Source organism: Arachis stenosperma, chromosome 10 (genome assembly GCF_014773155.1).
Source record: "Arachis stenosperma cultivar V10309 chromosome 10, arast.V10309.gnm1.PFL2, whole genome shotgun sequence".
Lineage (NCBI taxonomy): Eukaryota > Viridiplantae > Streptophyta > Magnoliopsida > Fabales > Fabaceae > Arachis > Arachis stenosperma.
This window is the reverse complement of record NC_080386.1, coordinates 128,059,417-128,075,149: the sequence shown is the minus strand read 5'-3', so window position 1 is coordinate 128,075,149 and position 15,733 is coordinate 128,059,417. Positions and strand designations below refer to the sequence as shown.

The following is a 15,733-nucleotide window of genomic DNA, read 5'->3' as shown; positions in this document are numbered from 1 at the left end:
TAATCTCATATTAATTCGACTTTCCATAGCTACGAAGGACAAGAATATTGATTTCTGTTCTTATGACTTCATGTTTGTGGGTTTTTTTTAATTGATTTACTTTGTTTAGGTCATTTTTTTGTTTTAATTATTTAAAGGAGACCGAATTTGATAATTTAGTTTACTTTAGTCTGCTCTCTCGCATTATAACTAAGTTATGATGACTCTTGAGTGTTCTATTGTTATTTATCTTTATACATTCTTTATGTTTACACAATGCACCCGTGTTTTATCCACTTCTGCAGAGCTGGCTTTTTTGGGCGGTACACCGGACTCGTCAAGCGCAGGGCCATCTTCATCTGGCAATTACGACCCGCAACAAAAATTTGAATTTCAATTAATGTTCTTAGATACTTTTACATTTAAGTTGGTTTAGTCCTTTATGCTTATTTTATTCAACTTAAGCATTCTTACTTTGTTTTGGATGATGTTATGACAATTTCGTTATATATGTTTTGTTTGCATATGTTTAATTTGGTTTGTTATGTTAATTGAGCTGTTTTACTTGGTTGCAATTTCTTTAAATTAATTGAAAAGTTAAAAAATTAAAGTTTAATAAACATACTTTGTCCAAATAGACAAAATAATAGAAAATCTAAAATTTTATGGGAAATTTGAATTTGGTGGTGGTTTTGAAACCGCCGTAAAACAATAATATGTTGTCTTCCCGTTCGACATTTAATTAGCGGCGGTTACAAACCGCCGCAAATTGGGAATTAGCAATTTTCCTCCACATACTGCGGCGGGTGATAACCGCCACAAAACCCAAATTGCATTTTGAGGCGGTTATTCCAGCGATTGAATAAAACCGCCGCTATCCATTTTGCCGCGCCTTATCTTCTGACGTTTCATTAAACCGCCGCTAAACGGCTCCAGGAACCGCCGGTAAATGCCGCTTTTGTTGTAGTGATCATCATCATCATCATCATGCAGTGCATCCTCAATGCCATCTGGTACTCCACCATCTTCGAAAATAGGAACCATAATCGGAGTACCTAGCGTAACAATCGCAACCTCACCCAAGGGTCCAGTCTCACCTATTCCTCCGTCATGACTGCGGTTCAAATTAGCTGCAAAGGACGGAGATGCAACTAAAACTGCCTCAGGTACAATCACCGGCACAGCTGACGAGGCACTAACAGGTATGGAACTAGAGTAGGTTGGAATTCTTGAGGATTGAGGATTCCGGTTCAAACCTCCAGAACTACATACCACATCCATAAGCTTGCCAACAACTCAGGGATCCTCACCTCAGGAAACTGACAATGACAATGGAACAAAACTTGCAAATCTTCGTCACTGCTTATGATGAATGAATTGTACTTTACATTATCGCACAACACAGAAATCAGGATTCTATAAAATAACTTCTCCACCTGTTTCACGCCATGCAGTCCCAGTTTTTGGAGATAGTATTCTGAAACTTAGTGAAACCCGTCGAAGGTTTGAGGAAAACACCCAGCAGGTCCTTATTAGTAAATTTAATTCCCGGTTGCGTTTTTTTCTTAATCGACCTTCTATAGTACATCAGAACAAAAAAATTCTTATCACTAGCCATTATGAGTCCCATTATGGTAAAAAAATTCACGTTCATCTCGTATTTATATACGTTAGGACTCTACTAAATCAAATTAACCCCTTTCGAATTATACATATAGAATATTTTATAGTAAATCGAGTCTAATGACTCCGATTTATTATAAGCCACTAATAACTGTAAATCAACTTTGATGGATTCGATTTATTAAGGGGGCTAAATCGAATCTGATTGATTCGATTTAGTATTGGCCATATAAATCGAAACTGATAGCTTCATTTTAATACAGGATGCCGTAATTTGAATTCTTTGAATTCGAATCTAATAAATTTAATTTACTATTGATAACCCTAACTCGAATTTAATGAATTCGATTTACATAGAAATATGTAACGAGATAAAACTTAGAGTTGTTTTTGTTTAGACGTTTAAAGAGATAAAATTATATATATATATATATATATATATATATATATATATATAGGTGCTTTAGATGAACTAAACTTCTCTTCTTAAGAGAATTTAAAGAAAATATTTAATTCTAAATGTTGCTATTTTTTAAAAGAAAAAAAATTCTTTTTTTTTAAAAGAATGGGTTCCTTTATAATATTTTAATTATTAACAAAGCTTATACTTTTGGGTTAATGTAGCATCAGGCTACTACATTTAGTGTGGAGTAATACTAAATCAGCAACTACCCAAAGAAAAAAAGAAGTCATATGTATATCTCTACTTTACGATATTTGTACGTATAACTTTTTTTTTTCTTTTTTTACATATAATTGATGTAATAGTTATATATATATATAACAAGAGATTTTTTTTTCTAACTACCACGAGAACAATTCAAAGGAACTAGAGTATATAAATTGCAATTTTTTTTTCCTACCCGTCCGGCTCGGGCCAGGAACTAACAACATATGATGCTGACGACAAAACATCGTATCATTCCATCTCCCTCATCGTTTAATTATTATTATTTTTTTACCGAAAATTAAAAAAAAAATTCGAACCCATAATTTTTTAAATAAATATAAAAAAATTATATCATTTAAACTATAATTTGTTGACTCTTATCATTTAATTTGACTTACTCTCTAACAAATTTATTCACTATAATTTATTTTTAAATCCTGACTTTTTTTAAAAAAATTAAATTTTATTAATTCAATAAAATAAATTGTCTAATTAGACTTACAACAAAGAATAAATAAAAAAATTTCAATTAAAAAATAAATATCTAATAAAAAAAGAAAATAAACAAAAAATAGCAACTAAAGAAAATAAACCATTGGCAACAGCTGCTACTCGTGTTTGGCTAATAATTTTCTGGAGAGTCGATGATGGAAAAGTCTAGGGGCCAGCAATTTTATTGCATTTTGGCCAGCATGTAACCAGCAGAGAAATGTGAGCCATTGGATGAAATCTCACACCAATCTCACACCATCAAATCATCATTGATGGCTAGTTAATGGCTATCAATCACAAATATTGCTGGCCCCCTAGCATTGCTCGTCGATGATTTATTTTCGAATACCTTTAAATTTTTAACTTTTCAAATATGTCAGGTAAAAAATGCTACAAATTAAAAAAAATTTTATGCATCACTTTCTTTATTAATCTGATTGGGAACCCACAACTACTATCTCTATGGTTTTAGTTGCTGCGATGGAAGTAGAAGGTCATTTATTCTCCAAACAATTTCTGAGTCTAGGCGAAAAAGAAGACAATGAACAGTAGACTCCTCATTCGCCATACATTGAAGGTATAAGGGAAACACTTAATTGATCCTGGTATGTAACCTCTCCTTTACTAGTATCCCTGCATGCATCACTTTTCCTAAAAAAGATTTAATCTTTGGTTGACATTTTAGGTTCTAAATCGAAGACTAAACCTCTTTTATTCTACACTGTTCTGGTAAAAATTCAGCTGGGACATGGTATAATTGGAAGGCCAGTAAATATCCTAAAGTAACGGAATAGTTTTCATTCCTCTCCCTAGACCAAATAACACAATCTTCACCTTGATAAATTGTTGTGTTTAAAATTTTCTCTGTCACTGTTGATTGAAATTTTTCGTCTAATAGTATAATATCTAATACCCAATATAGTTTAAGGCCTATTGTGTTATTCAAACGAATGTCAATAAGATTTATTTGATTAAGCCAATTATCTTTAGAGACCTTAACCAAATTACCTCTCCCTATTTTTCAAAAAATACCTTTTTTCAAGACCTTTCTGCCCTCAGTAATATTTTTTCAGTCCCAAGAGGAGTTAATGCCTGGTCCTGCTCTCGAAAGACGAGAATCTAAAATACTTACTCTTATAAATTTTGTGAATTAGAGACTGAGGTCTTGCAATTAGTCGCCGACTCGCCATCTTTGCTTCCCCAACCTTGCCAAATTAAAAGTCCTTAGATCTTTGAAGTTCAACCTTCCTTCACTCTTCAATCTACAAGCAATTTTTCAACTTATCCACGCATCTTTTTCTCATTATTCTTTTGTCCCCACCAAAACTGCATAGTTGCCTTTTGAATCTCCTCTAAAAGAGTCTCCAATGGCTTAAAGTAACTTAGTATATAGATTAGAATCGCTATAGCAACTGCTTTAATTAGAACTTCTCTATCACTAGTGGAAAGAAGACTCCTCTTTTAATGCTAAAGCTTCTATGCAACCTTATCTTTTACGTAGTTAAATATTTTTTTTTTGGGTCGGTTAATCTTAGTTGGGAGGCCAAAGTACTTGTTTTAGCAGCCTATATGTGAAACTGAGAGTAAACCAGCCAACTAATCCCGAACAATAGAAAGGGTATTCTCGCTGAAAAAAAAAAGAATAGAAGACTTGTCGAGATTTATTATATGTCCACTAACTTTTTTATAAATGCGTAGTACTTTCAACGAAATTTTACAATCTCCAGTAGTAACTTTAATAAACAAAATAGAATCGTTTACAAAAAATAAATGACCGATTTTAGGACATTTAAAATTCAACTTCAAATAAAAAAATTTTAACCTCTGTTTTTTTTTCTGTGAAACAAATAGGATAAACAATCCACACAAAACAAAAATAAATAGAAAGAGAGGAAATCGCTTTAACATAACCCTCTACATGACATATATCTAAACTAAATAGTAATGTGCATTTCCAAGGGCGGCTGATCTTGGCATGGTGTTAATAAAATGTTTATGGACAAATATATACTATTAGTTTCTCAAAAGTAGGACACATCAGAATATTCTACAACAACATCCTATCATCAAGGTTATAAATTTTGAGAGAAGACAATGAATATAACAATATTTATGCATATTATGTATTACTTTTGTAAGCACAAAAATATTTGGGAGACACTAACTGTGAAATTAAAAAACAATAATAAAAATTCACTTTTAATCTGCCAACGAAATGTTTCATTCTTTTTCTTTTTTCAGCAAAAACGCTGACAAAATTTAGTATCCATATGTTTGTTAACAAAATCTGTAAGTACGTATAGTTTCAAATAAAAAAAAAAAGAAGGCAACATGATATAAAAAAAAATCACAGTTCTGAATTCTTTAGGGCTTCCACAATTGTTGGTAACAAATTAAGAGATAAGGGTGCGTGCCACGTCTCATATGGCGGGGCCTTTAAACTTAGTGGCCAACCATGAACCTACGCCTTATAACATTTTCCTACCTATTTATTGCTTAACAGCTCAAGTATTTTTTTATTTAATTATTTTATTTCACAAGAAACAAATATATTTTTGTATATATTAAAAATTAGTTATCATTATAAAATATTTATTAAAATATAAATTATATATTAAAAAATAAATTAAACAGTATATATATATATATATATATATATATATATATATATATATATATATATATATATATAATAACTAATTTAATAATTAATTTTAATATATACTTAATGTTTTTATTATTTAATTGCTAATGTGGCTCCGCTCCATTCAAAGGCTTAAATTTTCGTGGGTGATGATTTTTGGAATAATAATGTATATAAGTAAAGAGGAAAGAAGATAAATGTTAGAATATATATTGTCATGCTCTGTGATAAGGACATAGTTGTTCAATGTGATTTGTTTTCTTTAGTATAATTACGAAGTTAAATATTTAACCTCTTGAAAACTATTTCAATTCTTGGAATTATATATTCCTCGTGTTTTTTCTTGATTATTTATGCTTTAACAATCAACTTAAGAAATAAATCATGCGAGTCTTACCCAATAACCTTTAATACAAGAATTGAGAGTTAAACTTTTATATTTAAAATAAAAATTTTTTAAGTAGATCATCCCAACTAACATAATAGTTACTAAAACTCAATTTAGATTAAATATTTTATTTTATTTTATTTATATAACAAGAGGAAAAAAATACAGAAATTAATTTATTAATGAAGATAAAAATAGTGATATGAAGTATTATTGATGCATGACGTGTAATCCACAAATGTGGGTCTGCCATACTCAGTCACTTGAAAATGCAGGTTATTTTTTTGTGAGATAAAAAAGGCAAAAGTTGTAGCAGCTGTAAAACGCAGTTTGTGTTTGTCAAGGAGGGACATCCAGTTCACGAAACGTGTCCCAGCTCTCTGCAATCTACTGTGTTGACCGCCTTGGAAACTCATCAAATGCAGGTTGCGTTTGTCATGCCGCAGTGGTAAATCGCAGGTTGTGATTGTCAGCGTCGTGGATGCATGCATGCACGACACAAGTTGCAGGAAGGTGTTGAGCGAGCCTTTAAAATAAAAAACACAGGTGAAAGAGGAAAAAGTTTAAAACAAAACGTAAGAGTGGGTTACAAGTTTCCATCGAGTGATTGTTCATTAAGGGGAGAAAAAGGGTTTGGAGATAGTGTGGGAGGAAGAAGAATAGAAGGTTTAGGGTTTAATTTTATAAAAAAAAAATAGTTCGTGATTTTACGTTACCTGAAAAATACATTATTGAATATTTGGATTATCCTCAAATTGATAAATATTTTTTTAATTTTATGATGAATGAATATATTTATTTGTATTTTATTTATTTTTGTTTGAACTAGTAATTTTATTGTTATTATTATTATTATTATTATTAAACTGTTATTATTATTATTGTTATGGTAATTATTATTACAATATTATTGTTATTATTATTAGTGACGTTATTATTATTATTATTATTATTATTATTATTATTATTATTATTATTATTATTATTATTTATAATACTGTTTATAATAATAATAATAATAATTTATTATTTATTTTTAATAATTTATTATTATTTTTTAATAATTTATTATTATTTTTAATGATAATAATACTGTTTAATTAAGAAATCGTCATTATCTTGTTCTTATTAATAAAATATGTTGATAACTGTTATAATTATTTATTAATATTTTATTAACAAAGTATTTTTTAAAAAACAAAAAATGATACGGATCAGATTATTATTATTATTATTATTATTATTTGAATATATTATTAATTGTTAATGTTAAGAAATTATTAGTATTAGTATTATTGTGTTAGTTGTTGTTAATAATTAAGAAATAATATGAATAAATATTTTTTTTGTAGACAATTAGAAATTTGTTGTCTAGAAAATTTGATCCGTCTGATACTTTTAACGAGAGAGTTGCGGTAACATTAGCATTAATTGGATTTCAACACGTTTTGCAAGTTGGCAAAATGAGAGGTCATTCTTCACTCCTAAGTGCGTTGGTGGAACGATGGAGGCCAGAAGCCCACACGTTTCACCTTTCAGTGGGCGAAGTGACGGCGACGCTGGAAGACGTGACACATATACTTGGCCTTTAGGTTAACGGGGAGCCCGTCACGAGTAGATCGGATAGCAATCACCAGTTTTTGGTGGAGAACTGCATTGCTTGTTTTGGTCAGCAGTCGGGTCCGGACGATCATGTCTTGGGTAAGGTAAATAATCTTGCATGGGTTTGGCGGTGCAGAGACACTGAACCGTGTGACACGCAGGAGTCTATTGAGCGATACGTCAGGGCATTTTCTGCGTGCTTGGTACAGTGGTGTTTCTAGATAAGTCTACCACGTCTTTGAACTCGAAGTTTTTGCCTCTACTTCGAGATTTCGACCAGATTCTACAATACAGTTGGGGGGCAGCTAGTTTGGCACATCTATACAGATCGTTGTGTCGTGTATCACAGGACAACTGTAAAGAGATGGATGGGCTACTCATTCTGCTTTTTGTTTGGGCGTGGGAGTGTATGCCGTTCATGGCTCCTATTCCCCGCAATGAGCTCCTCGATGTTGGTGTTCCACTTGCGCGACGACATATGCCCAGCAGTTTCAAGCACCGGCCTATGGTCAATAGCAACAATTTTTGGCATACGAGAAGCAACAACCGTACATATCGGAACCACAATCACATCAAGCAGCGGAACCATACATAACACATATGGTAATTCCAGCCGATGGTCAGTTCGGTCCGTTGGGTGGACTTGACTCGATCAGCTTCTCTCAGCTCATGAGAAACACAGCTTATCTATTTCCGGCGCCAGAGCAGCAAGTGCTTGCTGGTTCTAAGCCGTCTGTTGGTCATCGCGCTACATCAGGTTATGCCAGTGACTTCGAGATGGATCAATCGTCGGGTCATGTAGATCCTCCTTGTCCTTCCACACCACCGCGCACTGAGTTGTTCGACTTGAATGAATACCCGCAGCCGAAAGAAGAATTTTTGGGACATGAACTTCAACACGAGTGGTTCCGATTTGTACGAGACTGGCGGTGCCAGCATGCCGGATGTTGGTGCTGCTGACATCGGTATTTTTCAGGGTTGTCCGTATAATTTACGGACACAGACTGCGCCCCCGGATAAATATACCCCATCTCAGTATTCGAAGAAGGCGCTGGGAAAGTAGGTTGTTGCAGTTTGTCTTAAACTGTTTGGGTTTAATTTTGTATTCAGTGTTGTATCTCGTATTTAGTGTTGTATGTCGTAAGTATATTTAGATGCTTCTATTAGCTCTCGTAGTTATTATTGTATATTCAGCTTTGTATTGTATTTTTCTATTTGAGTTTAAGCCTGTTGCACTTTTTATCTAACTTCATAGTTATTATTCAATGTTTGACGCATACATAAATAAACTGCACAAAGACATAAAAAGTACACGCTAGTTTGAACTAGGTAATGACGGTACATAAAAAGTTACATAAAAAGTTACTGACTAGTTTAAAATGCGTTAACATACAAAAGGCTTAATCACTATTGACCCCTGGCAGAGCTTGGACCTGCGCGTGGAGGACATCGGCTCTGGCTATGTCCCTCCCGTCCACATATAGTTCACCGGCGAGGATCACACATATCACGCGAATCCATCTCATTCAAGTAGCGGGTTGACTTTGGTCTTCCTTTGGTCGCGCGCCTCAACGTCTAGTTCGCGATCACCTTCGCTCCTTTATACGGAGCCCATGTGGATGGGTCACCCATCGGGACAAACTGGCCTCTGTAAACCTTGCAAATTTCAGACATCTTGTACACGTCATACACATATACTTGCCAATCAAAATGTTGGTTAACGCAACATGCAAGGACGTGGAGACATGGAAGTCGCTCAACCTGGAAATGTCCACAATTGCAGTGTCGTTGTGCAAGGTTAATAGTGTAAAATGGAACCATCTTACATTTCGCGAACCTCAAACATCTCTTGCGCCTGTCGAATCATTGACAACAATGTTTCCTGCACGTCTAAAACTTTATTCAACTCTTTTGGTGACAAATTCTGAATACGTGAAACGTTGTGGACATGCTCATGAGCCTCAGTGCTTTTTCAAGTGAACAATTCGTTTAGCTGATAGAAAGTAGACTTAAAATGGCAGTTATAGGAAGGTTTCATGCACCCTTCAAGACAAAATTAATGCGCTCTACCAAATTTGTCGTCATATGTCCCCCAATGATGATCTCCGTCGAATGCCAACACCCATCTCTGAACACTAATTTCATCGCACCATTGAGTATATGCCTCACCCAGCTCTTTAAGCATTTGGTAGTTTTTGTTGTACTCCTGTTCCGTCCTGGAATAGCTTGTTGAACAAACCATGTAATCATAAGCAGATGCCATAAAATTACTATGAAAACGCCCAGCACAATGAATGTAGTTTCTCGTGTTAACCACGAGTTTATGCAAATACGGAGTCTTGAACCTTCGTAAGAAATTGGACCTGATGTGCCTAATGCAGAATATGTCACGCTCTTGGTGGTGACCATGCACCGTTACTGCGAGCTATTGCTGCGTCGATGGAGTTATGGCGGTCAGAAATGTTGCCGACACCATCAATGTTAACAACATATCTCCACAAATTGGTTAGGAAAAATTCCCATGCAACTGTCGTCTCACTCTCGACTATCGCAAACGCAATCGACACAATGTTTTGATTCCCATCTTGTGCAACCGCAACTAGAAATGTACCTTTATATTTTTCGTACAGGTGTGTGCCATCAACTTGCACCAATCGCTTGCAGTATTTGAATGCTACAATACACGGATAGAAGCTCCAAAAAACACGATGGAGAACTCTTACACCTTGAACCTCCTCACTCTCACAGTAAACGGGGAGCGTTTTGATTTGAACAGAAGACCTTGGCATCTTTGCATTCATTGCCTTCAACCATACTGGCAGAGTCTAGTAAGAAACTTTCTAATCACCAAAAACTTTTGCGATAGATTTCTGCTTTGCCAACCAAGCCTTGCGGTAACTTACTGTGTAGTTGAACCTGGATTGAACTTCTGCAATAATAGATTTCACATTTATCGACGAGCTTGTTTCGACCAATGGCCTAATAGCCTCTGCAATTGTGTCTGAGTTGAAATCGTGCCCATTGGCACAACTGCACGTGTGTTTGTCATTGTATCTTCTGATCTCCCAACAAGCTTTCTTTCGAATCAAGCTAGCTCAGATAAGCCAATCGCACCCTACACCATAACCCTTGCAAGTCGCATAGAATGTCTGCGACTAAGACTCAAACACAGTGTAATCAACTTCTCTATAGATAGTGTAGCTTTTGATTGCAGATATCACCGATTTTCTAGAACCAAATTTAATTTTGACACTAAACTCACCATCTTCTGCCGCAACGTTGCCTTCACCTACGATATGTGCACCACCATCAGTTAGAGAAGGTAAAAAAATTACACACTAGTGGTAACTTGAATTAATAATCATAACATACCCATATTCGCATACTCAGGAAATTCCGGGGCATGCATGGCTTTGAGATCCAGAGTACGCATAAAAGACGGAACACCAAAGGGGTGCCGGCTAACAATCGCATCCGCTTAATTTTGCACCGCCGGTCATCGTTTTCGTCATCGACTTCATAGTTGGCTTCGAACTCCTCTTCACTGTCGTTGTTATCTTTTTTCCAATCTATATCCCCGAGCTCATCAACATTGACCTCCTCGCCAACCGCGTCCAGCCCCGACTGCTGTTCGAACTCAACGTACAACTCTATTATCGACACGTGAAATCGAGTTTGTTGATAAATATAGAACATCTGCTTCATACTTGCATCGTCATTGATGGGCATTATTCCAAACTGTATAAGCCCACCAAATACTTGTACAGGATTCATATATAAAATGTTGCTCACCCTTTTCGAAACGTGACTTTATATGTTATCACAAAGACCATTTTGCAACTCTACAAAACTCATTGTGCATGGAATAGCAAATGAAAACGGACATTCACAAACAAAAGTCACCCCTTCGTGTGTGTTTGGTATAATTTCACCGTTATAATACATTCGCAAATTCGCAATACCTTCCATAACTCCAACCTTACGTAATCCGACTTTTTTGACACAATTAACTGCCAAAAAATTCACAACTATGACATATATGCAAGAAAGAGAATTAGGAGTAAAAGTAGAGGGAGGAGCTTTGAATGAATCCCACTTCGTATTTATAAGCAAGACTCTTACCTAAAATATTTTTTCCTTCACAAAATGCAACCTGCATTTTATATTTAAAAAAAAAAATTCTAACACTTTAAAAACACAACATGCATTTTGTGGTCTTAAAAAAAATCTGACGCAAAAAAAAAAAAAAACACAACTTGCGTTTGTTTTAAAAAAAAAATCAATAAACGCAGGCCCTGTTTTGGACCAAAAAAAAAATAAAAAAAATTGAAAACTCTCAAGGAAATAAAACGTAGGTTGCGTTTGTTTAGTTTTATAAACAAAAAAAAAAAAAGCAAATGAAGAGGGTAAAATGTATGTTGCTTTTTATATTGACATTATAGCAGTAAAGTTTTTTGTAAATGTTTATTTTATTGCACTACACACAAATTTTTTCTACATAAAAAAATTAACCGAAAAAATAATGCGAGAGAAGAGATGAGATGAAAAGTATTTAATTTTAATAATACAATTTTTATATAAATAAATATCTATATTATAAATTAATTATTCGTATATCATATGTTAAAATATAAAATATATATTAAAAATATATAAGTAGATTAATCTAATAATTAAATGTATGCATAATATTTTTATATAAAAAAATTTATTGGCAGCGTCATTTTATAATGGTACTGCTGTTTATTGCTATGATAACTACAATAATTATTTAATTTTAATAATATTTAAAAAAATTATTTAATAATATTTTAATTCAAAATAAAAATGAAAAAAATAATAAAATTTCGAAGAATATAATTTTAATTTTAATCATTTTAAGAGTATAAAAAATAATTAAAAAAAATCTTGCTAAAATTAAACAAAGATGGTAACCATGATATTTGTGATGTTTAGGTTTAGGCCTTACGTATCCAACGCAGCACTGACAGCTAAGGTTGACAAGTCACCCACTCTCTCTGTGATCCCACGTGTCACGTGCCCCTCTTTCACTATCATCCATCACCTTTCACCTTTCACCTTTCACCACCATTTACTATTCTCACTCTCTTTTCAGTTTTTCTCTTACTTCTATTTTTTTGTCTACTCTAGACTCTGCCATTCTAGGTTGTAGCTACACTTGGATTCTTATTTTAAAATGTAAATTTATTATTTAACTAATCGTGTTATTAAATCTTTGTTTTTTTTCCACCCTATAGTTTTTTATGGATAGGGCCAGATACCCGACCCGAACTCAACCCGCATCCAGAATACCCCCCCCCCTCCCCCCCCCCACCCCCACAAAAATTAACTCTCCAGCCTAAACCTAAAAGAACCACCAAGAACCCTATGGTTGAAATCCCTTGCTATTCATTCTCAAGCCTATTGTTATTGTATACAATTCCCTTTAAGGTTTTTAGTATTTTTTTTAGTTATCCACAATAGGTTGTTATATGCGCAAGGCAAGGCAAGGCAGATTCAAATTCCCACTAACTCAAGTTGATTAGATTTTTAGTATGCTATTGGATATAAGGTTTTTTTTTTTTTGATAGGTTGGATAAGTTCCAATCCTAGACATTACTCACTCACCCACACCATATTTACACACACAATACAGGTTCTATCACACCCAATTGCAACTGGGAATTGAATCTCAGATGTGGCTATACGAGTCTAACAAATAGGCCATCGGTTCAAAGCCTCTGCCAATATTGGATACAAGTTTTAGTTGGGGTATTGTTTAATATTGGGCTGAAACTGAAAATCATAAAGAACTAAAAATCAAAAGTCCAATGGGTTTTATTGTTATGACCCAAGAAAGAAAGCACAATAGGTTTGATATTGGCGCACCCTCAGACCCAAAGAAGAAGGATAAGTATAACGTTGACGCCACCAAACCCACATGTAAGTAACTTGTTAGCATCAGACCAATTAAAAAAAACAAAAACAAAAAGAAGAAAAGGGTAACAAGTTAGAAATTCTTATAAGAATTCAATTGTAATGTTAGTTATAACTACGCTATTATATAAAAGTTTTTCTTTTCAAAAAACTTTGTATATTTTTTAAAAGATTTTTGTGTTGGTTATATAACAACTTCATGTGTTAGTTTTATAAAATCTATAAGTTTCTCTTTTATTTAAAAAAGAAAACGATAATAACTTTTTGGAGTTGTAGATTGGAAAAAATTTTTTTAACCCAATGTCTCTCTTCTTTAATTACTATCACATTCATTGAAATAACTAATTAGATCCTGACCCCCCAAAAAAAAAACCTAATTAGATCCCAGTATAAAATTTTACACTAACAATAAGAAATAATAACACACTATAAAAAAACGAAAAAAAACATGACAAACTTTGTTCTGTTCACATGCTTCAAAAATAAGAAAGAAAGCAATTTATTTGCAATATGCAAAATTATTGAATTTTTTCTTTATTGTTAAGTTATCGCCTGAACCTAAACGGAAAAAATAGTTTTAAGAATGACTTATTGTTAATTACATAATTCCTTTAACATTGACACCGAAGTTATATAAATTTCACAAATTTTCACATGTAAAATAGACAAAGTGTTACAATACAAATATCAAAACAAAATTAAAAAAAAAATACAACACCAATCAATATATAATCTTCAAAAAGTTACGTCTTACTTATAAATTTGTACATCAGAGAGAAAGAAACAAAAAAGTTTGGTGAAAAATCAGGTGAAGTCGACTTCACGTGAAGTTAATACTTGAGAGCCGTAGATAATTTGACTGATTTGACTAAATTTTTATCTAACAGTTCTCAGATATTAATTTCATGTGAAGTCGACTTCACCTGACTTTTCACCAAAAAATTTTGTAGATAATTTGACAGAAATAAAAAAAAGGTTTATTCACAATTATACCGAACAACTTTATACACAAAATCACTTGCATGACAAAATTATTTAAAGGGACAAAGATAACATCTATTTTTTTTTTTTTTGAAATTCACATATCTTCAAAAATTTTGTCATGTAAAATGATTTTTTTTTTATACCTATACATTTGCTATTTTAAAACCATGTATCTAATTATGATGAGAGTATAAAATTAACATCGAAATCTTCCCTTCTTACATTTGAGAATCCCTCTATATAAAGCTGCCCTGTTAGGAGGCATGGTGTCCTCTAAACTTGGGCCACGCCTCCATTTTTGAATGTTCTCCAAAACAGAAACCTCCTCAGCCAAGAAAGACAATTGTGACGATGTGATTTTTCTACGACAACAACCTCTGCTCTCTATTGGAACTTCTAACACTTGTTTTGCAAACCGCACCTTCTTCTTTTCTTGGTTTTTCTTGCACCCTTTTAAACTCACAAATTCAATCAACACTATGTGGCCTTTACTCTTATAAAAAAAAATAAACATAAAAATTCAAGTGCAGTTAAATTCATGTAAAGTTGATAATTGAAAATTGTAAATGATTTGACTGATTTGACTAAATTTTCATCTAACGACTTTCAGTTATTAACTTTACATGAAGTTGACTGTAATTAAATTTCTATCAAAAATAAAATATACAGGTCTATTGTTTCGAAAATTGGCATTTTATTTTTGTCATTTTGTCATTTTATATGTATATGACTATAATTATTTATGTTTTCAATGTATCTATAATGTATCACTCGAAGAACAGTTAATCAATATGTATTATCGTAGTATATGTACCAAGAAAAACCTTTTTAATTCCGTTTATTTACCGAATTTGAAAAAAATACCGATTTTTACTAGAAAAAATCTCATGATATCTTAAAAATCTCTTATAAAATAAAAATCATCCGCGTCTAAAACGTATTTTAATACCTGTGAGATTAGTTTTGGCACGTGGGCATAGGACACCCATTTCAAACTCAAATTTCTTCATGAAGTTAGAGAGAAGGCGCTTGTGGACTTGATGAACCAACAAGACCATGCTCCCAGATACAGCAAATACAGCCATCAATCCAAATCTCATTGAAGTCTCCATCATATTTCACTTTCAAATTATGTTACATGCATGAACACATTATGAAGAATCAAATCTCTTTTGATTACTATCTATTTTGAAAGATGAAAATCTAACAATGCATTGATCCCATGTTAGGGGATGCCTCAATTAGTGAAACTTAAATGGTATGGGATTTAACGATGGCTAGATTTTTTCTTTAGTTTTTCTATCTTGAATCCTTTCTTAATAAGCGTATCTAAATATTCATATTTATTACTGAAATAGATTGTTGGATAGATTTATTTTTACTAAATGGATAAATCAAGACAAAAGATACTTCT

At 33.0% G+C, this 15,733-nt stretch overlaps 1 protein-coding gene across 1 annotated transcript; it reads right to left on the bottom strand.

Moving 5' to 3' along the window:
- Positions 1-14,515: 14,515 nt before the first annotated feature.
- On the bottom strand, positions 14,516-15,431 carry LOC130957698 (uncharacterized). Its single transcript, XM_057884542.1, has 2 exons — positions 15,269-15,431; positions 14,516-14,769 (listed from the first exon to the last, which is right to left on the bottom strand). The coding sequence occupies exons 1-2, from the start codon at positions 15,429-15,431 to the stop codon at positions 14,516-14,518; spliced, it is 417 nt and encodes a 138-aa protein (XP_057740525.1).
- Positions 15,432-15,733: the final 302 nt, after the last annotated feature.